The sequence below is a fragment of the Thunnus thynnus genome, chromosome 20 (assembly GCF_963924715.1).
Source record: "Thunnus thynnus chromosome 20, fThuThy2.1, whole genome shotgun sequence".
Lineage (NCBI taxonomy): Eukaryota > Metazoa > Chordata > Actinopteri > Scombriformes > Scombridae > Thunnus > Thunnus thynnus.
In genome coordinates this window covers 21596917-21620781 of record NC_089536.1, presented here as the reverse complement: position 1 = coordinate 21620781, position 23865 = coordinate 21596917, and the positions used below count along the sequence as shown (strand labels likewise).

Below are 23865 nucleotides of genomic sequence, written 5' to 3'. Positions count from 1 at the left end.
AAGCAGAATTATAGTTTCATATGAAAGTCTAAATGCTGCTCAACAACACTGAATTGGTTACAAACTTTATTAGTACAAGAGTTTCATTTAAGACAAATTTATGTTCATTTTACAAACTCGTTGATGAAACTGGAAACAGTGTTGTTTGTTTAAAGGTCAAAGGAACAGACGGCGCTGAACAAGATATTTCATCATACTGCAGACGTACAGTCAGACTGTAATAGCAACCAGCTGCCAGATGATGGAGCTGTAGATTCACTTCTGAACATCTTCACTGATCCACAGGTAAAAAACAACTCAGCCACTCTTAAGGATTGAATCTTTAATGTGAACACTGTAGATCGATACAATACAAATCATTTAAGTTCACATACAGTATACAGATTACAAGTTAACAATAAATTAAGGATATCTTATTTATTCTGAAAATTTGTGATCTATTGTATTGTAAAATCTGTATATCAATAAGTATAACCATTTAATGTAAGCAAATTAAACTATACAAACTGTATTTATAGTGTTTTATGATAGAGTTTATAGTATTTTAACATTAGCAGGCTGCAGTATGAAAGTATGTCTCTTACTTAAATAAAATAATGTTCTCTTACTTACTGATTCTAACAAACTCTCATGGTGTCAGCTTTTGAAAAAGTCTCCTTTACACATGAATCCTGCAACTTCTGCTGCATTTCTACTGCAGACATCTCCTCCTCTTGGAACCAACACACTATAGCAGCATCTATCATCCCATTACCAACTTCCAGTTACCATTCCCTGTACCCTGCCCATGGGGATGGAGCCACAACGCAGCATTAGTTCAGCAAAGATCCAGAAACAATGGCTGCATCTCTGCGGAACAGCAGGAAAAGATGAAAACAAAAAGGTTCAGCAAAACCTCCCTCTGAGTTTAACTAATTCTCAGCACGTCTTTGTTGTTCAGTTTTCAGAATTTTGTGTTCTTGATTGGAGTAGTACATGAATGGCACTTTGCATAATTGCTGTGTTCATGTTTGCTTTTGCATGCTGGTTTATTTTGTGTTGTTTTAACAGTTTTATGCATTGAAATACAGCCCGGTGAGGTGGAGAAAAGTTTCAAACATTTACATAATATATGTATATTCTCTACAAAAAGTAGAGAGAACCTCTCTCGAAACAGCAATATTCAACTTGGAAAAAAAAGTCCATTTACTAGCTTTATCTGGAGCTTTCAGCTGCATCTCACAGTCTTCATCATGGAATTTGATCCATTAAATATTTAATCAAGAGATTTTCTTAAAGCTGAAGGAGTTGATCCAGATGTGACAGAAAGCTCCAGAAAAAGCTAGTAAGTTGACCTTGAATTGAGATATTTTTGTCAGGGTCAAGAATGAACTTTCACACTCAGTATTCAACTTTTTTATATTCCAGATTTAGACCAGATTTGTTGCTTTGTGTCAGAAAAAAGATATCCTCCTCTCTTGAATGGACAAGGTTGACAACTTATATCTCCCCAAATCAGAAAAATGAGTAGAGGTCAACTTAACGAATGTCTAATAATTACCACAGCAGATTTGTTAATGTTAAAACTCTTCACATAGCAGCTTTAAACTCAAACTGAACAATCTGTGTATAAAAGGCCAAAGAGCTCAAATTAAATTTCACAGACACATCAGTATGATGATCACAAATACATAATATAAGTATTAAAACAGTTATCATATGGTATCCTGTACATAAACAGCACACAGTGCCATTTAACAGCTTACATTAGGTGCAGTAGTGTATCAGTACAAATAAGATCTATTCATTTCTATTACTGTAATGTAAGATTGTTTTAATATTCAACGTTATCTACTTTTGGATCTATATACTTGTGTTTCAACAAGACAGGCTTTTACAAACTACAAAGCTTTCAGAGCAAAAAATTAAAATCACATTTAAAATACCGTATGTACATCACACTTCTGGAAAACTGCACAGAACAGATTAAACAGGATGCGAAGTAGACTTAAAAAACAAGTGAAAATAGCTCTAGGGTGTGTGTGTGTGTGTGTCTGTGTGTGTGCATGCATGTAAATAAGAGTTATATTACATTCACAGTTGCGGAGGAAAGGTGGGTTGGGAGAGAGAGTATACTGGCCGTATCACCACTGATAGGAATATAACTTAAGAGAATTCCCAGACGCGCAGACTTGGACTTATTATATACTCTAATAGAAGGTACCTGTTCTCTCTCTCTCTCTCTCTCACGCACACACATGCACAGACACACACACACACACACACACACACACACACACACATATAGGATGTGGTCTATGAGCGGCAGCAGCCAGCAGTCCTCATTTCTTTGTCGACATACTGCTGCAGCTGAAACTTTGGCTCGTCTGGCTCCTTCATGGTCCTGTGCTTCAATTCTCTGACAGACATAGAGAGAGAGACACAGACAGTATAAACATGAGTATGTGCTCAGTCTGCTAATAAAGACAGGTGACAGTATTCAAACTGCACTTACTACTTTTGTGTCAGTCAAACAAATGCACCTTTGTTACAGGTTTACAGACTTACCATTGTATTACTTATGTATTTTTGTTTCTTGCCCACTAGGTCTCAGGCAGGTGTATGTTAGACACATAAACTGTATAAAAATAATGGAAGTAGCCAGCACGACCCGTATCTCATTTACTTAACACTGGAATAGCTTGCTGCCCAAAATTATTACCATTGAATGATGATTCTTCTTTGGCATTATCAGCCTTTATTAGCCTTCTTTATCTTATGTGCTGGTTTACAACACCCACAATCTCTCAACCGTGTTCAATGACTTTATGTTTTCCTTGATATACTGTGTACTGAAATGTCAATAAGGAGAACACATGGGACCATGCAACACACTGTCAATGTATGAACTTCTAGAGTTGAAGTGTTGTTGTGTTGAACTTTTCTTCTCTTAGTTTCATTAGTTTTTTTTATTGTTTCTAATAAATACTGTATATGTATCTTTATTAGGCAATAAAAAATAAATGTCTATATATGTATTATGTAATTTCTCCCTTCCCTGTAATCTCCTACTGAGGTTATATGGTGGGGGTGGTGGTAAGGTGGTTATGAAATATTGCCAGGGTAGGAATAGGGTTCGAGAAATTGAAGGCCTGCTGTACAGTGTGGGGACACACAATATATATAACAATATACATGTTGACGTGTGGTGATAAAATGTTGTCTTACTGTTTAAGGAACTGTACAAGGAATACAATATGATCCATTCAGTGAACATAGTCAATCACCACCAAGGCTTAATTACCATCTAGGCAAAGTGGGCAACTGCCCCAGACCACCAGGGGCTCCGAAACCCCAAATTTACTCCATATCATTTTGGTCTATATAATTTGACTGATCTCAGATTTGTTAGAAACTTGTTCCACTGAAGGACAATATGAACTATGATGTCTTGTGGTCTTGGTCTCCAAGAGGTTTTAATCTAGTTTTAAGACTTTAATTGTTTAGTTTATATGGAGCTCATTTGTTGTAACGTTGTGTTTTATCAAATTGCACACAGAAAACTGAGGGTGGGATAGTACTATTCCATCACAGAAGTACTGTAAGGCTGCTGCAATTATTAATATTTTTTAATAACTTTTCATTATTAATAGGTCTGACGACTTGTTCAGTGTATAAAATGTCAGAAAATAGTGAAAAAATGCTGATTCATTATTCCCTGAAGCTCAAGTTAACATGCTGAGAGAACTTGTTTTGTCAAAAACCCAAAGATGTTGAGTTTACTATGATGAAAAGCAGGGAAAAATAGCAAATATTCACATCTGAGAAGCTGCTACCAGAGAATGTTTCTCAATTGACAAAATTTTTGCCAATTAATTTTCTGTCCACTGATTAATTGATTAATCATCTTATCATTTTAGCGTTTAGAGTGTTACCATGCAAAGAGGGGGCCAACTGGGGCACAGAAACAAACTTTTGTCCTGGGGCCCCATCGGAGGTTAATCTGGCCATGGTCACCACTGAATTTTTAAACTTATGTTTATCAATACATGTTGCAGGTGCAAGTAGGGACTATATTTGAATAACGTTTGGTACCTTTGATTTTAGAATTGGCTGCTTCTTGAGAGAAGAAACCGTGAGTTTGTGACTAAAAAGGTGTTAATCGTGTTGCTGTCCTCACCATCAGCTTCAAGTCATTTAATTAATAACTTTTATTTGCTTTACTGATGCTTTTTTTTTTACATTAGTTATAACTGATTTATTCAAAACACAGCTGCACAGTTGAACAGCTGCAAATTGTTTGGTCAAAAATACTGAATACCGCTGTACCCTGGGTGTCATCATTGATATGTGATTATTATAAGTCATTAACCCTTTAAACCTCACCGACCATCCCCAAGATCACAAAGTTTTCAAAGATAGCGAAGAGATCTTTGAAGAGAAGATAAGAAAGTGAGGAGTGACAGATGAGACAAAAGAGGAGGAAGTGATGGAAAGGGCTAAAGAGAACTGAAACAAACAGACAGACAAGAGAAAACAAGAGATGTAAAACTAAAAAGGTGTTAACATGAGTTAGGGGATGACAACAACAAGAGCAGATTTGGTTTTATATTCTGTTTTGTGCAGGATGCTGTGTGCCAGACTGTCATGCTATTCTTGGCAACACCCCAGCATGCCAGCCTGTTACCATAACAAGACTATAAATGTAGAACAGCTCTCACACAAAGTGCCCGACTCAACACATTTGAGTGAAACACACAGTTAAAATAGTATCCTCATTATTAAAAAACAGATGAAAGACCAGCGAGAGTATTAGATGTGTTGTTGTCAACAAAAACTTTTGCTTCAGATACATGTCTTATACAGATACTTATACCTATATACAGATCTTATTAACAGATAAATATGTATGTATGTCCCTGTGTATTTGAATAGATGGCATTTTATATTATTATACCATGGCTGTAGGGAACACATGCAAATGTGGCAAAAAATAACTCTTAATACCAAATAATCCTGCTCTCCCCTATCATTATCAGGCTGCTGTTGTTTTTTAAAGACAAGAGCATCTTTTCATTCATATGTGATAGCTCTTACAAAATGCCTCATTCTGCACCTGCCCTGCATTTATTTAGCACTGCAGATTTCTTGAAACTCTCTTAGATCTTAGATCCAAAAATGGCGTCAAATAAAAAAATGTAATGCCTCTTAAAAAAAGAGAAAATGATTTATCTATTTGACTCAGGATTAGTGCCACATTGCAGCAGCAGTTCAGCTGATCAGATCAGTGCAGCACAATCTATAATCATTGTCCACCGCATGAAGCTGTGTTGTGTGTTCTCTATTCTTGGAGTTTATCTGCTTTAGCATTGACAGCTCAGCTGGATGTTCTCCACAAGATATGTGCTGAAAAACAGAAGACGTTTTCTTTTCTTTTGTGAAGCTACTTTTCTCCCACTGAGCAGACTACTGTGCAGTGACTAAACTGTTCAAAGGTAGTCAGACACAACACTCTCTCATCCTCAGCGTCAGTTTTCCTCAAACTGTGAGTTGTAATAGTCTCATTCAAGAGAGAGAGTAGTTTCAGAATAGTGCAACACATTTACCTCCATCTGCTTAACAACCTAATTTCATACTACTTATGATTTTCATTTTGTATCTTCTACAAGTTCTCATTTTGTCACTTTTAAACAAGCGCATAGCTCCTGGTCTGAAAAGTGAAGGCAATGCAGAAGTGTCTTAAACCTGCATTCTTTCTAGTGGCTTTCTAATAGATGCTTTATGCGTTAGAGCATGACCACCTTGTGATTGACAACTTGCTACCATGGTGACAACCTTGATTACATAACGTAACCATGGTGTAACACAGAGTATAGGCGTAGCTGCCTCTATTTCAAAGTGTGTTTTCAGTTCATGAAAGTCGATTGTAACATTTTGGTCACCTAAAAAGTCTTGTTCAGCGTTTGGTTGTACTAAAAGACCCTCTAAGGAGTCGGATGTTCAGTTTTTTCTGCACTTTTAAGACAATGCTCGTGCTTACTGGATATATTATTCATGAAACACAAGAGCCATCAAATCAACAAGAGACAAATGATTGATTCTGATATCCCACTTGATAGGCAAAGCACACAGACACTTTACCTCACAGGCACACAGCGAGATTTTGAGTAACATTTGAGTAAGAGGACAGAGGGATCCTTGCTGTGATCTTCACACTGTGCTATTGTGTGACTCACTTGGCCACAGCAGTGAAGGCCAGCTCCACATTCAGTCCAGATTTAGCACTCGTCTCCATGAAGGGCACTCCAAACTCCTGCAAAGTGAAACACAGGGAAACATCTGTTGGGTGGTAGGTAGGTATAGGTGTGTGTGTGTGTGTGTGTGGGTGGGTGTGTGTATGTGTGTGTGTGAGCTAAGGCACTCTTTCATATCTTCTCTAATGAGGACAAAATGCCTCAGATGTTGATGGTTAGCTTAGTGTTAGAACTTTAAAGCTTATAGCTTGGGTTTAAAGTAGGAATACGTCTCGTTTGATTAAAGCTCAGAACAGTGATAAGTGAAGTTTTTAGAGACCCAGAATGCAATCATACCTGGAGACGGATGAAAGGGTTGCAGATCAATACCAATAATCTCACAATAATTTTGATGCTTGCTGAAATTTCTAGCTTTCAAAACTAATTTTCTCTCCACTTTGTTGTAACTTATAAAAAAGAAAGAGAACACAGTATGTAGCTGATGAGAGATCCTCCCAGGTATAGTAATCTCATTATGTGTGTGTACATGTCAATATTCCCGTTGTGTGTGTCTCTGCCTTGACAACTGCAGCGCCTCTGCCTCTCTACTCCCTACACTTGTGTTCGCATTTACTGTTACACGCCTCTCAGAGCTTATCTGAGCGAAACGGCCTGGAAAATTAAGTTAGCAAGACCCCATCAGTTATTCCAAACAATAACAACATTACGTGCCTCTATGAATACATAATTACACACACTAATCAAGACACAGCAGCTACCTGAGGGGAGTTTTAGGGTCCATGTGACTGTGTGGGCAGGCTATGAACAGCATGTCTTTTACTCTTGTTATATGTGTCAGATTGCATGTTTGTGTGTGTGTGTGTGTGTGTGTGTGTGTTACAGTAAGCTCACCTTTGCCAGTTTCTCCCCCTCCTCTCGCTTCACTGCCCTGTCATGTGTTGAGTCAGCCTAGTACACATTAGACACACGATATCAAGTTACATACTGTCACTTACATCCCAAAGGAGTCCAGACCGTTTATTTTGTTCATGTATGACATATTAGTACATGCACATCACTATCAAATGGTCCTCCTCCCCTACAGAATACATTTTAATACACTGCCAGATGTTTTTACCAGCTGCTTTAACATTCTTTGCAATTTTTGGTCTCTATTTTCATAACCACCTCTCTTGAAAAAAAAGCTGCTCGGAGACAGAAGAACTCCACAAAAAGCTAAAAATACAACATTTTATCCCCTTACAAAGTTGCTATGGCTAACGTGTTAGCAAATAGTTTCCGAATCACACATTCAACAGACAAGGCAAAATATCAGCTTTAATTTGAAGCTTTGTTTTAGTCTCCACCAACTCCTGAGAATATATGCAGCTTTTTAGCCTGCTAACGTTAGAGTTTCTTCACCAGCATATTGCTAACTTTGTCTGCCTGCTGTTGGGTGCTGGGCAAAGAGTGTAGAGTGAGTTTATCAGAGCTTTTTCTTAGAATAAAGCTGCTTCCTCTGGCTGGAAACAGGATCGAGCAGAGCGGCTTGCAAGTCGTAAAAAAGCAAAACTAGCTAAAAGGGGCTAAAACGCTATGTAGATTTGAGGGGAACTGCATTGTTGGGTGATAATTCTCTGTTGGTTTGTCACTCCAAACAACTCCTTTCACATTACACATCATCATTTTAACCATTGTTAATATAAAAAATATATAAATTAGTGGAGCTTCAGAAATACTTGTCTCTAAATCTACATTAACTGAGTTTATGGCCACTTAGAGGCAGCACAAGCTGTAAACACAAAGGTGACATTTCAAAGTTGAATAGTTTTACAAAATTATCATTGATTTGGAGTCATATTTCTGGACACCTGATGAATGTAAGCCTAGTATTCACTTTTACTTCTGTTTTGGTCTCCACCAACTCCTGAGGGAAATATCTGGCACTTTATCTGCTAAATACTCCACTATGTTTACCAGCTAGCTGCTATAACTTATATAACAAGACTTTCTGCTGTGACTTTGACTTACAAGAGATGAGCTTCATTTGTTGGCATAGTTTCAACTTTTATATTAAATTCTGCTAATTTATTTTCTAAGTTCTAACAACTTGTAATAGTTATTTTTGCCAAAGAATATAAGTTGGTGTCTTTACAGTGCTAAAACATTACACCTAGTCATTTCATCCATTGTTCACATAAAATGTCAAATATTGATTAGTTAAGTAAACAGTACTTTATTTGAGGTTGTAATCACCCCCAAGAGATTTTGTGACATTTGAAAATCCAGTCTGCAAAACATATAAAGTACATCTCTTCCTCTGCAGACACATCCATCTCTACACTCCTGCTCCCACCATACCTCCCCTCCATCCCTCCTTCCCTCCCTCTGAGTCCATCTGTCCATCCATCTCCCAGTGTTGGCAACAAGGTCTCACCTTGTTGCCCAGCAGCATGACGACCACATCCTGCTGGGCGTACTCATGGATCTCTGCCAACCACGCCTGGAGACGGAAAGAGAGCATGGAGCGGTGGAGAAATCCAAAACAAGATAGGAAAGAAGAAGGAGGAGAGAGTACAGAGGGAAGAGGCGTGATAGAGGAGAAGGATTTGAGGTAAAGATGTGTGACAGAGGAGATGGATGGATGCACAGAGGAGGAGAGAGGGAGAAAGACAAAAGATTAATTTATTGTTCACTGGCTGCAGTTCATCTTGCCCTCCCCTTCTCCCTCCAGGTCTTCCCCTCTTCACCCTTCTCCTCTGCTCCTGCCTCTCTATTCATCCATCTTCTTCCAATTACAGGCCAGTGGTCTCTTGGATCTCTGTTACCTGGCTTAGTTAAAAAGCACTTAGTGTCTCTGGGGGACTCTGATACTATCTGATCCACACACACAAACACATAGATGAACCCACACTTTCTATGGATATAAATCTCATCATTAGTTGACTAGCATACAACTTTGAGACATGAAAAGTGACGAGGGATGTAACTGACCAGCTAAGAAACACAAAACATGATCGATGCGGCTAAAAAAAGGAGAAATGGTTGCTGTCCCCTCCAGATGCGATTAGTACTGGGCAAGTCATCCTTTACTGTCAGCATATATTTTATATTTTCATGCACAAACAAAAGCCAATAAATGTACTTGGCAATATTCCAGTATCTGACTACAGGTAATGCAATCATAATGGGCTCTGAGTGCATGTGGGAACAACAGTGGATGTGACATTTCTGGGAGAATGTGATGGACAGATATTATGCAAACGACATTTGAAACTCTCGTACAATGAGACTGGCCTGTTTGTCAAGGCAATTATTGGTACCATTACTTATTTAGAGCCTGATCAATACATCAGCCAGGCTGTTTTTATCGGCAAATTTTAGCTGATAAGAAATGCCAGTTTCTTGTTAATTTAGAAACAGTTTAATTAATTTAGAAACTGTGTCGAAACTGGTTCTAAGGGCATTAAACGTTATCTATCTGGTGGGGGAGGTGCTGGAGTGGGTGTGGGAGATGGAGTGGTACAAACTAAATATAGTTGGGCTAACCTCTACACCCGACCCATGACCAAAGTTAGTTGTTGTGTGTTGTACTTGTGACCACACCCAACTGGCATGTGGCATTACACTGCAGTGTAATGCTAAATCACAAGTGCACACGGTGTGACAAAAGCACATGCTCACTACTAGTGGGAAGCACAACCAAGATTATTTGTATGGGTGCAGTTACTTTTTTCAATAATGAAAATGAAAATCACCCTAAACATGATTGGATACATTGTTGAGTTTGGACAGATGTAGCTACAGTAAAGGCTGGAATGTCAGTCGCCCAAAAACGACATGTAGCTACATTTAAGTGACAGATGTCATGTAGTGGCCGTAGTAATTATGACCTGGAACAATGTTGCAGTTCAGATGATATATAAAAGTTGACAATTTTCCTCATTTAGAGGAGGAGAGGTGGATGGAGGCATTAACCCAACAGTGGACTTTGCCACAGGAGACTGCTGTTCATTTCCCATTTCTAACAGCGAGTTTCACATTTCCAACTGCGAATCAGGGCAGTTTTTTGAAAACTTTAACTATGATGACGAACTTCGCCTAACTTTAAGGATGTAGTAATTTAACCCACACATGTCTCTCTAACCTTAAAGCAATCATTTTAACCCTGACCTGTGTGCTTAATCCTAACCAGACCTTAACCACAGAATTGTCACATAATAAAACATCATTCATTTTTAACAGTGATTGCTAACAGTTTTGGGAAGCACAGACAAATGATGTTGTCCTGCTAGCAATAGGGATGCCAGATTAGAAACGGCTCTATGGGTCATTGGAGGACTTGTTGATTTTTCTGCCAAAAATTACTAAATGGATTCTCCCAGACTAAAACTTTAGATGTTAAAGCCACTGAAATGTCATTTATAAAAGAACATGGATCGCTACTTTTCCATGGTAACCCAGACTAATAAAAATCATTAAAATTAGCAGCTCCTTAACACAGTAAAAGCAAAAAAAACAAACAAACAAACAAAAAAAGAGAGAAAAAATAACCTTGGTTTCTACCGGATAGAATTTACACATTTATTTTTTTATTTAGCTCCAATCCTCCACAAAATACCACATATAAAGTAGCTTAACAGTGTCTCTGCTTCTTGTGATATTGACTGTGTGTTAATAGTAAAATGGGATTATTAATACAGGCTACAATGATTTACATTACAGCCAAGTGGCTGCCCTACTTTCATGTTTCTAATTAGCCCAGATGATTATGGAAATAATTTCATTTATGGTAATTACTGTCCCTTAACTTTCCCAGAGGAGAAACTGTACATGTGTGTGCTTTTGTGTGTGATTAAATCTAAATCCAATATTACTTTCAACCATCATACATTAAAAATCCTGAAAAGTTGTAATTTTTTAAAATGAATTTTAAAATAGTGGAGATACTAACTAATGAGCCACAGAGGATCACAGGATTTGTATTAACTTTCCAGCCTGCCTAATTTTTTGTTCACAGGATATTGTGAAGGACAGTTAGCTATTCTGAGATTCTCCCATTAAGCCCGGATAAGAGTGAGGGGAAGATGAGGTAAGGTGTAATGAAATGGAGAGCTTATGCAACAGTGAAGTCAGTGTTTAAAAGCAGTTCAAGGTTGTGTCAAAACACCTCTACTGGCTGAAAAGGGAGGAACAGGAAGGTTATGCTTTTGTAACACAAGAGGTAAATGGACATTTCATCTGTATTACTGAGGTATATAAGAAGCTAGAGAAAAAATGTCCTTCACAAATTATCTACAAATAAATAATATATTCATTTGCACGTATTACATCATGCAGTCTTTACTTGAGACACTAAGATACACCTAACCTTCCTTACACAAGTTACACACTTATGCAACTGGTGTATGTGCTTTTTGGACATGTTGGATTTCACATGGAAACTTGAAGCTCAATTTGATACCATTTATGATATGAATTTACCATTCTTTATGAGGGGTTATGTCAGATTACAAAGGTTTGTCAATTCTGGAAAAGGATGCAAATGGAAACTATAATAATAATAATTTGTCAGAGAGCTCAACATCCAGTTCAGGAGAAGAGGTGGAGGTATCAACAATAACAGAGTTAATTACTCTAAAGAGAGCTTTAGGATTATGGTTGTTTCTGGAGATTATGTCATTGTCAAATGATCCATTGTTGTTTGGATTTTCTGCAGAGTCTTTTTAGCACTTGAGTGTGGTCATCAAGACAGGGGAGGTTATTTGATTTTTGTGTCCTTGTTTTAAACGGTGCAACTTGATCTAGGATAGATAGGCACTGATCATTAAAAGAATTTAAAAGAGCATTAGGATTAAGAAGAGATGAAAACAAATTAAAAGATGAAGAATTTAAAAAAATCACAGAATTTAGCAGCAGAATCAGCATTAAGAATGCAAGAGCTGATTATAGGGTTGGGACTAGGAGTACAGATCTGGAGTGGAACGACAGCTTTATGATCAGTGACAGGCATATCCATCAAACTAAGACACTCATAAGAGAGACAGAATGTGTAGGCTCTTTAACAGATTGAGTGAGGTTAATGAGATCTAGAAAATGAGAAGTGAGGGACTGGGAAGGACAACATACATGAATGTTAAAATCACCAAGAATAACCACTTTGTCGTATCTAGGTAAGACAATGGATAAAAGTTCAGAAAACTCTTAAGAACCTTCAAACCTCAAAGAAATTAAAATGACCAAAAGTAACAGGATGGTATTTAAGACCTGACTTATAAAATACAGCAAGACCACCTCCTCTTCCAGACTTCCTGGGAATATTAAAACAAACAAATCCAGGGGGCATGACCTCATTCAGAGGTCTCTGTGATCATAAGAAAAGTCCAGATTATTAGAGACAGTATAATCACTAATGATTAAAGATTTGTTACTAATAGATCTTACATTTAGGAGACAAACGTTTTTTGGTGAGAGAGCAATTGGGGAGATAATGGGGATACATTGAATACAAAGTAAATTGCCTATATTTGCTCTCCTAAGGGGCTTTCTAGAAAAGTGAGAGGTGCTCTCTCCTAGAGAGTTATTGTTATTGATGATTTTTCAAAATTAACATAAATGTCAGATTCATTGACAATGTAAATAATTATTAGTTGCAGCCCAATATTAATATATTAGATAGTTACTCATTTTACATGTTAATTGCTCATGGAGGTAAAGGAAAGATTTATTATTTATTATTGTATGTATCAAGGGCTATCCCTGCTCAGAGCACACGTGATTAAACATGTGATCATTTGAGAAATGCTCCTACACTTCACTGTAAGTAGCAAATATCTTTTTCTTCCTAAATTGGCTCTTTAGAGCACTCTTAAAAGTACCCTGCACAGTTTTTGACCACTATGGAGAAATCTTGTTATGAGTGGGTGCCTGCTTTGTTGTCTTGTGCACATGCATGAGGACACACATGTATATTCCTGCCAGTGGTTTCACATTATTCAACTGATCTACAGGTGGCTAGCAAATGAACCGAAGAAGAAGACTGCAAGCAAGTAAAAATAAATGTGAACAATGAAGGTTTCAAAATGTCTTTGCAAATGTTTTATGAGGAAGTTTTCAGCATGTTTGTTAGACCTCAAAGATTTACACAATGTGTTTTGGTGCATAACACTGAGTCTAACTGACAACTTTTAAACAAGAAAACACCACAGATGTAATTCTTTAGGTGTCATTTGGATAAATACTACCCCTGATATCCAAAAGACCCCTGATTTCACAAACTCATGTAAGTAGCTGTGATAAAATGTTGGAGATCATTTCCTAGCTGTCTTAAAGAAGTATGTAAAAGTGTTGGGCAACTGGTACTCCATTTGCTCCTTTTAGTTTTCGATGTAGAATTAAGCAACATTTGTGAAATATTACACTTTTTAGGAAATGCTCCAAACCAGTGTTAGACTAGCTGTCATACTCAGATCTCTGAAGCCTTCCTCAAAACATCAGAGGGGGTTTCTTAAATCATTTTGCTAGCAAACCTGAGGGGATCAGGCTTCAGATCTCTACATTTTCCACAGAGCTATACACTGTACATCTCCACTGAGCTGGTTTCTGCGCTTAGCCATTGTGAGGAAATCTCTCTGTCAACTTTAGAGCAAAAAAAGATCCAATATCCAGCTCTTAAGACATTATTCCCACCTGATTTGTGAACACTTTAGGTATTACTTTGGACCCCATATTCTTTCCATTATGAAGCACTCACCACATTCCCCCTCCTTCCTTAGACATAGGTTTTATTTTAGGCCCATTTCAAATGTTTAACTTCCATACAAGATTGTAGATATAAGTAAATCAATTCATGTTTTACAGAGATCTTCTAATAGAGCAAACTGAATTTATAGTTATCAGCACGGGTTTTAAAAGTAAAAAGAAATATAACCCCAAACATAACATAAGTGGAGATAGCCTGCTGTTAACATTTCAAGCATCAATAAGCACATATTGATCGCTTCTGACTGGTAGGGAGCAGAGGCAAATATATTTCTTTGCTATCGAATGAAACGGCGAGAAAAAGGTCAAGTCTCTCTCTCACACGCACACACACAAACATATAGCACACACACATGTACACACACATTTCCTCTCCCTCGTCTGTTCCCGCCTCCTTCCATCTCACTGTCTGTGTGTATCATCAGCCCAATACCACTCAGATCAGTGGTAATCCCTCCCATCGTCTGCAGGTTTACAGTATTCTGCGCTCCCTCTCTGGGGGTTTACATCACTTCATTACAGAGATTAATGTACCAAGCCCTCACCTAGCAGCCCTGACTCTCAACAACATACCAACCTGCCAATTACTCACATAGCCTTGAAAGATTTCAGCGGCCTGTGGGTGGATTACAAGGAAGTGAGAGAAGGAACGCAGCTTCTGAACTGAAAGTGATCAAACTTCAAAGGGCTCGCTGAGCGTGAGAGTTCATACAGTTGATGTGGGAGTATGGGAGGAGTGCACGTGTATGTGTAGGTCTACATGTGATAGCTTGTGACATGTCAGATTTACAGCTTTGGAACAGCTTTCGGATTGACACTTTGACTTTGCGCTCATCCACTGTGTTTTGTACCAGGGACTGCTCTGGAATCACGTGATCAGTTTTGCTCAACTGTTTATTTTTAGCTGTCAGAGGAGATGCAAACAACTTCAACGCCAGAAAGAAATAACACTTCAATCAAACCAATTATAGACAGTGTTCACAACGGCCACCAAAGTCACCCAATAATGTCGCAACCTAATTTGCGTAGTCGCCACAGCTTCCTGAACTTTGTGAGTCTCTTCAAAAGAGATAAGCGATCAGTGTCGTAGTCACAATTTATCTCACTTGAAGTCAAAAAAACTTGACATTACCTCCACTGGTTGGAATAAGCTGCCAGATGTATCCCTACACTGAAGAATTGACGTCACCAGGAGTACTGAAAACTGTGAGATTCTTTTTTTGCTTTATGAGATAAAGTTTGTGTTTTTATGTGTGGTAAGCAGAAGTGAAAAACTATGCAACTGCCCTTCAAAAAGACAACCAATAGCCATGTTGTCAATGATGTGATGATGTAATCTTTTTGACGACATACATTTTTGTTTATGCAAAAATGTAATCAGATAATTGTTGGTACAATCAGCTGAGGCTGATGGGAATTTTATTATTTCTGCAGGTATTTGGTCATAAAGTGAAGTATTAAACAAATTGCAATTTAGACCCAATGATGACATATGTGAAATGTCAGTGGATCACCAAACATATTAAAATGAATTCTGATGGGGACATGAATATCTGTACCTACTTTCATGACCATTCACTCCATAGTTGTAGAGATATTTCACACAAAACCACAAATGTGCACCTCATGGTGGCTCTACAGGAGAATACATTACAATTACAATACAATATTGAGATCACTGGATAGGGGAAAACTTTGACCTGTTGGTGGTGCTTAAGGAAAGACAGGGGATCACCAATCTCATTAGGATTCACCCTCTGGGGGGACCATTGCTGGTCCCCTCATGGGGACCATGAATGTCTGTACAAAATTTCATGGAAATCCATTTGATAGTTGTTGAGATATTTCAGTCTGGCCCAAAGAGGTGCACAGACTGACTTTGCCAGTCCTAGAGCCGCCATTAGCATGGCTAAAAATGTTTCCCCCTGCAGCTGCAGCTGAGTTTGTGAAGCAGAAAATGGTTAATTATGACATGCTTGAAAACAAATGCCTTTAATTGGCCACACTGTTAGTCGGTAAATAGGAAGCACTTCATTTAAAGCACCATGCAGAGGAGGCAGTCCAAATACAAAGCATCAGTATTGCTCCCAGTCAAGCATCCGAAGTCATGAGACTTTGGTTATCCCACAAAGACAATGGAAAATAATGGAATTTCATTTGAGGCTCTCAAAGCATTGAAAAGTTACTCATTCTAGAGACCAGTTTACTCAGAACTCACTGTGAACACTTTTACTGGTTCTTTGGTAGAAAACAGGGGTATTGAGGGGAACAGTGTTTTTGTAATCTGGGTAAATTGCTCTAATACAGATTATAAAATCTGACATTTGTTGAAAAAGTTGTAGATAATTACTAAAAATTAGTAAGAGAAAAGTGAGGTAAAGGGTCTGCTAGCATATTTGTACATTTATGATTTATCAGTTTAAATGTCTTTGACCTTGCTTTGATGTTTTCACTTCATGCTGTTACACAAACAGCTGTAAATCGACTCTGGCTGGTGTGTATGTGCATGTGTGACTGTTTGTGTGAAATGGGGGACTCTGTGGGTTTCAGGGCGTTATTTTGTGCAAGCTGTTATTTTGAGGAAGATGCAACCACAGCTTCCTGAAAAATAACGCCCTGAAACCCTGAAAAGTCCGGGTGGGTCGCAGGGTGGAGGTACACTGAGAGATATTAAGAAAGAGATGAGAGAGATTAGTCCAGACTGAATGAGGACTGAGATCAACACAGAGCTGCAGGTAAACAGCGTTTCACATTTCACATTCACATCTCATACTGAAAACATTACAAAAAGACTGCAGATTACAACCATAAAAAAGTTATTTTCATGTTTCTGTTATAATAATTTGAGGTTTTCAGGTTGTTAGATATTAAGTTAAAAACTGTTTTCAGATCATTTCATTAATATACATTGTTAGTATTTACATGTGCAATAGTGACGTGATCAGCTCAAACCAGCTTCTTAAATTGTATAATTTAAGCTGTTGTTGGATGATGTTAAAGAGAGTATACCATTAAATATTTATTTTAATATAAGTGTCATCATTTTCTTTTTAAATGTCACAACTTTCTTTCTAAACTGGTGCTTCTCAGTTGATCAACAACTTCCTTTTAGAAATACACACGACTGATGGGCGTTGTTATAGAAACAGTTAAATGTGTAGTGTAATCGAGTTGTGAAACTTTATCTGAGAAGTAGAGATGAGTCAAGTCTCTTGTTCCTGTTTTCAAATTGTAAATATCCTGACCCCCTCCTATGTCCTCTAACTTTTTCATGATTCTCTTCACAGGGTTGTTTACCAACACAAAAACGGAAAAATACTGAAGTCTGACCCTCCGATTAAGATGAATAAAGGTTCGACTGCTGCTAATGGCACAGCCTGTGCAGCCCGTGCCAGTGGAAGCAATGATAAGTGTAGCCAGATGAGTAAAAAAGTGTCTAATGCAAACCATGTTAGCCACACAACACAGAACGGAGACTTTAATAAAAGACAAGGTCCAGGACATGTTAGAACACTCAGCCAGGAGCTCAAAGAACACCCTCTCTTAATAACCTCCGCCTCCAGCCTGACCCCACGTTCTCATCAGCGGCGCTGGTCAGCTGATTTTTGCCAGTGTGGGACCTCCCCCGCCATTACTGTGAAGAAGACCGTGAAGGAACCACTGCCTCCTCAGCGTGGAGTATCCCTCCTCAGACCCCACACCGCATCCCGTTCTTCATCCAAACGCCACTCCTGCCCCCCCCCTGAGATCTTAAGGTCCCCAATTCACTCGTCCTCCTCTTCATCCTCCATCTCTTCCTGCTCCTCTCCTCCTCCCGTCAAGACATCTGACATAACCGGCCCCGACCCTCTAGGCTGGAAGTTGCGTCCCAAGAACAGCTCCACCTCCCGCCAGGCTCGCGCGAAAAGGCTGTCTCTGCAGATCTCTCTTCCAATCATCCTTCCCGACAAATCTAGTCCTGACCCTCAACTTGACCCCACTACTAAACCCAAACCCGCCCTCAAACCAAAACCATCCCGTCGCCGCCACTCCGAGTCATCAGCCTTTCTCAGATCCCTGGTGAACCCTGTGCCAGTGGTGACACTGGAGGAGCTCTGCAACGTGCACCTCCGCTCTGTCACCTATGTGGATGAGTCTGACGACGTCTTCAATGAAGGGAATGATGAGGAGGAGCAAAAAGAGGAGAAGGTGACCACTCAGCCATGCAAAACACCACCACCTGTTGCAGAAAAAACTGCTATGGCAAGACAAATAGCACAACTGATTGCTCATTCACGCCAACGCCAACGCCGATGGCCTGTCACAGCTAAAACTAACCAAGAGGAATACATTTACACCAGTGAGATACAGCCAGAACCTAAACATTCACACCAGACCGAGGACCATCACAGCCTGCATGCTACAAAAACTGGTAAGCACTCATGCAAAGAGGTTCAACTACCAATAATCACCTTTACAGGAAGTACTGATCTTTCGTTAAACCCTCCACCATCTAATGATAGCTTAACAAGACATACTAACTGGACATGACAGGCCTGTCCAGCAGGCCTGACACTCAGCATTTAAAGAGTTTGGAAGGTTTCTTTTTTCACCCAAAACCAAAAACACACGAGTAAAAATGTAAGCAATTGATTCAACTATGTTTGTCTGCTCTAACCTAAGCTGCAACTGTTAGCATGTATGGCTAACTAGCTTATTACCTACAGTAGCAGCTAACCTAGAATCACTTCCACTATCAAATAGCATATCATTGACTAACTACATTAGTTTGTGTGGTTACAGTCAGTCCATTCACGGCTAGCACATTGTATTTGTGGAACCCAGTCCTGGAGGCTAACAGAATTTAGGCTAACATCAGAAGCTCCAGCTTCATCCTGTTTTTTATTGGATTTGGAAGAGTTTACATTTCAGCAACTTCAACCAACGTTACCCCAGATAATCTAGTGTTATGTTATCTATCTCATGAGTTAATCATAAAAACTTTTTCCCTTGTAACCTAAAAAGTGAAAATATACAGTTTAAAAATATTAACAACATAGCATAGCATATCAACAATAACCAACAGAGGCAGTGCTTAGTGAACTGTCAGTGATGTTATATTATCACCCAAAGCTACAAAACTCAGAAATGATACTGGCCTCCTACACTAAATAACAATTTAAAAAGAGTACTGCAGCAGTGCAGTAAATTCATACAATAAAAATGAATGTTTTGTGTGAAGATTTGTTAGGGTCCAAAATTGCAGATGCTTTAGTGCCTTTCTCCTTGATTAGCTTTTGATTTATTTCCTATGTGATGCACTGAGAGGAGAGGCAGGGCTTTGCACAGTCAATAGTAACAACATTTACTGTGTTTCAACAGGATTGCGTCTGGATACCAGCTATGACAGGGAGAGGACCACTCCACGCTTCCTGGCTGAGGACTCAAAGAGACAAGAAATTGAGACTCCTTCCAACTCCAACACCATTAATTATAGGGGGGACTGAGCAATGAACAGATTACAATACATGTACTGTATGTCTCCGAGGATGGGATGCATTTTTCCTCACTCAAGGGGCTGAGATTCTACAGTTTAAAACACGTTTCCAGGTCCACCTAACAAAACATATCCAGTATTTTAACTGTTTTGTTTGACCTCTTTACTAGACAGTTTTGTTGGATCTCTGCTGTAAATGTCTAGCTTGCTTTTCTCAGTTGTGGAAATGTGACTTTGTTGCTTGTGTTGGTTACAAGCAAGTGTGCTTTCATAGGATGTGGCAGGACTGTGTAACAGAAAACAAACCCTGCAGATGTTTCAGTCCTGCAGGTTCCCAATAGAGCTCATAAATCACTAAATTCCCCTTAAAGTTATTGTTGTATATTTGCTTGTAAAGTTTATGAAAATTGCCTGTTTTTTTGATAGCACGTTACTTATGATAACAGTTATGACTTTTTGTGTTAAAATGTTTAAATATGAACGCATACATTCAGAAAAAAATACTAAAATTAGTTGATTAATGGATTAGTTGATCAACAGAAAGTATATTGACGGCAACTGATGCAGTTGTTCATTTTCTGGATACCAAGAATCTAAGGTGCACATGCAGCATGTGCATGTGACATTGCTGGTTCATTTGTAATGCATTACTGTGGCTTATGTTAACATGAATGGTATGTCATGTATGTTTATCAGTTAATTAATGAAGTCTTTTTTTTTTAAAGATAAATAGGTTAAAAAAAAATGGAATCACTGCTCTACACTTATTCGAGCCATGTCAGTGTTGGAATAAGATTTACTTTTTAATACATTTCTTTCCGAAATTCATGCTGTTGTGTCTGTTTTTATCAGCATTTCCCATAATCTGATGTCTCTGACACTGTGCCACCAGATGAATTTCGGCTGCTATGCTTCAGTTCAGACTTGGCAGGCTTTACTGTACACAATACTTGAGTAAACTTTAGTGTGTTGGCCTGACAGACGCACAAACACACACTCACAATGAGCAGCAGCAAAAACTAACTCGCTTGTGGCTCCACTGTGACCGTAATAGTATGTAGACACAGGTGCAAAGTGCTGAGAATCTTGCTGCTTATCTGGAGACTGGTTAAATAAACAGAGAAATAGACTCATGACAACAAAAAGCTTAAAGTTTATAGAATGTCTAATCACAAAGGAACAGATGGCTACTGGGAAATCACTGGGAAAACAGCATGCATTCACATTATAAACCAGTTGCCACCACTACCACCAGTACCACTTGGAGTTATACAGTAGGTTTGGACAGAATTGAGCGTTGAGAGAAATTGACAAAAAAGGTTTATAGAAAGGACACTACAGTTTAGTGCTAATTATGTGACTAAAAATTTATGGAAAATGCAAACACTCTTCATGTGGTAATAATTATTTACTCTCAATTAACTGCTGCATAATTTAGGGGACCCTAAATATGTTAATTGCACAAGTACAAGAAGTGCAAAGTTGTAGGTCTTCAATAAAACCCACATTACTGTATTATAGTCATAACTCTACTGCATGTCATGTCGTAAATGGTCACATAATAGTCTCCATTTTCCTGGTCAAAAAGCTTGAAAGGCTGACAGCTGAACTGTAAAATAATTGGCTGTTCTTGATATATGATGGCTTTTTTCATTTATTCTAGCATGTCGAAGAATTTGATTCCACCCTTTCAAGCCTTTCCAAACTTTTCTCTGAGTGTTTACCGAAACAAAAGCCCTCATGATAAAGATTGCTAAAGATAGAGGATATGTGTATGTAGTTGTTTGCATGGTTGTGTGTGTTTGTGTGTGCGTGTGTTCTGACTTAAGTCACTTTCAGGGACACACACCAGACTTAAGACCAGTTGATTGGGGACGTCTTGTGCAACAGGGGACAAAAAAATGAAGTCTATGTAAATACCCCAAAAGTAACTTAATTAAACCTGTGTGTGTGTGTTTGTGCGTGTGCATGTGTGTGTCACAGATATGGATATGGATATTTCACAGTGAAACATATGGTAATATTAAGTGAAAGGTAAAAAGACGCACACAGAGAAGTTTAGATGGAGTCAGTTTTGTGAAATTGAAAACTGGGTTTGGTCCGCTGAGATGAGCAGAGAGCTGCTGGGAGTCAAGCACAGCGGAGAGAGATCTGCAGTGTAGTCTGGAAGCAACGCTGCAGGCAGGTGAATGGTGGGACTGCACATCGTCATGCATACACATTAACACATGCAGAGACCCCACGCGCGCTCTATTACATCCTGTGCATGCAAATCGGAAGCAGCTACATTTGACATCTCCTCCTCGATTCATAGTTTTTCATTTTCTGAAATACAAATAATGTGGGAAAAATTGTGTTGGCATGAATTCAAGTTGATTTTGATTTTTGAACACTAATTGTAATTCTAAATGGAAACCTTAATAAATAATAAAAACATCTACAGGTTTTTAAACTTGATAAAGGTAACTACATAAACAATGAACATAGATTGTGACTAAGGTGAACATCATCTATTTTGATGATGAGCTCAAGTGCAACACATACTGGCTGCATTTTAAAGTGCATCAGATAAAGTGCTACAATGGAATATGCCAAGGGAGCAAATATTACTATTTCCAAGTATTACTATACTTGGAAATTAACATTAAGCATGATGTTAATTATATGGGGCACCACCTCCCTTAATTAATTGAGCAGATGTCACCCCGCTGTTCATATCCCTCCACTGGCTAACAGTTGCTGCCAGCATCAAATTCAAAACCTTGACATTCGCTTACAAAACAGCAACTAAAACAGCTCCCGCCTACCTGAACTCCCTCATTCAGGTCTACGCTCGCTCCTGCTCACTACTCTCTACCAATGAAAGGCTCCTGGTATCACAACCACCACAACAGGGCCCTGAGTCACTAGCCAGACTTTTTTTTTCTGCAGTTCCCCGGTGGTGGAACGATTTAACAAACTCCATCTGATCCGTAGAGACCCTCTTAATCTGATCCGACTCTTGTTTGTGTTGTATCAACTCTCAGATGTACGTCGCTTTGGATAAAAGCATCTGCTAAATGGAACTGTGAATTGTAATTGTAAATAGGAGGAAAATAATTAAATCAAATTAATCAGTCTTATATCTGAAAGTCTTAAAATTATGAGTACAGGGACCTCCATCTCTGTTGTAAAGGACTACTCAAATACAATGACTTGGCGATAAATAAAGATATGTTTTGAACTAGCTGAATGGGAAACACTATACATAGCATATATGAAATTAGAATGAATGAATGCATGCATGAATTAATGGGTAAATTACATCTACATATTACTGTTGACAGACTGAATGAATTTATGAATGAATGTTAGCCAATAAAAATGTAATTTTAGATAGGTCTTGCATCATCTCTCAGACAGAAGCATGGCAGATGGTTTTCCTACTGCCTCATGGTGATGAAGGACTGATGATGAGGCAAACTCCCCGGAGAGTGCATCATGGCAGTGCAGACTGTGTGATCTTCGAGGGGGGGGTGACAACCAGATGAGAACTGCAGCAGATTCAGTGAAACAGCTTTGGTTCAGTGCTTCTCAGGAGGGTGAATCCAGTCTCAGCCTGGCTGAGGTAGAAGTCACACAGCAGGAAGGTGTGTCCCAGTCTTGATGCGTTCAGTGGCAGGCTGCAGAGTTGGATGCATGGAGCTCGAAACTAATCAAAAGTGTCCTTGGAAAAGTCTTTAAATAGTTTATCTACATGATGAAAATAGGAGATTACAAAAATAATAGATTATTCAAATAGAAACAGGCGTGGCTTGGCTTGTGGTTTAGGCATCTTTGCAGTCATTTGCTTCTTAGTTGAGTCTCTGTCTATGGCTTTCAGCCCTCAGAAGAAAAATGAGAAAGAACAACAACTGAAATGCAACACAGGCCATAATGTCTGGCAAGGCCGAGAGAAACACAGAGGACACCACAGCAGCGGTCAGTAAGCAAGCAAAAAAAAAGCCCAAAAAGCAGAAGACAATCCAGACAGAGAGTTGTAAACTTTTAGTCTAGGATGCGTGTTCTGAAAGAAGAAAAGATCCTTGGCACTCTTTTGAAGGACCACATTGACTACTAATTAATTCTTCTGTGTGGAGAGAAAAACTGACCTTCAAATGAAAGGCAGATCATTTTATTCCCATCGAATATCTGAAGATTCCACAAATTGAGTACTCACTCATTTCTATCATCAATATATCATCAGAACCAGTGAGAAAACACAAATTGTAATATTGATTAACCAAATAAAATATAGAATAAAATCAATAAACCTTCATTTTTTAATCTGTAATTAAACCTGTTAAGGAAGCATTATCCTAGCAATCAAACCATAGCTTAATAATACACTTACACTGGTTAATATCAAATAAATCAAATGCAATATGAATTGTATGA

General features: G+C 38.6%; 2 protein-coding genes across 3 annotated transcripts in view; one reads left to right on the top strand and one right to left on the bottom strand.

Annotated features, from left to right (window-relative positions):
* Positions 1-351: 351 nt before the first annotated feature.
* The window catches only part of LOC137172196 (ras-related protein Rab-26), a 93264-nt gene continuing 69750 nt past the window's right edge, over positions 352-23865 (bottom strand). Inside the window, exons 6-9 of the mRNA XM_067576493.1 lie at positions 8650-8715; positions 7125-7181; positions 6216-6292; positions 352-2398 (exon numbers count right to left, since the gene is read on the bottom strand). Coding sequence (XP_067432594.1) covers positions 2296-2398; positions 6216-6292; positions 7125-7181; positions 8650-8715 — 303 coding nt within the window. The 3' untranslated portion in view covers positions 352-2295. The remainder of the gene's footprint in view (positions 2399-6215; positions 6293-7124; positions 7182-8649; positions 8716-23865) is intronic.
* Positions 14451-20277, top strand: LOC137172237 (NHS-like protein 2). 2 transcript variants are annotated; one of them, XM_067576539.1, is made up of 3 exons: positions 14451-15179; positions 17261-18384; positions 19335-20277. In XM_067576539.1, the coding sequence occupies exons 2-3, from the start codon at positions 17316-17318 to the stop codon at positions 19457-19459; spliced, it is 1194 nt and encodes a 397-aa protein (XP_067432640.1). In that variant the 5' UTR covers positions 14451-15179; positions 17261-17315; the 3' UTR covers positions 19460-20277. The 2 variants fall into 2 exon arrangements, with proteins under 2 accessions (XP_067432640.1, XP_067432641.1); XM_067576540.1 differs by lacking the exon at positions 14451-15179 and adding an exon at positions 16580-16708.

Bases quoted from the DNA above. Each gene is read 5' to 3' on its own strand.
- LOC137172237 (XM_067576539.1), top strand. From the start codon at position 17,316: ATGAATAAAGGTTCGACTGCTGCTAATGGCACAGCCTGTGCAGCCCGT. The intron at 18,385-19,334 runs GTAAGCACTCAT...GTGTTTCAACAG, and splicing joins CCTGCATGCTACAAAAACTG to GATTGCGTCTGGATACCAGC.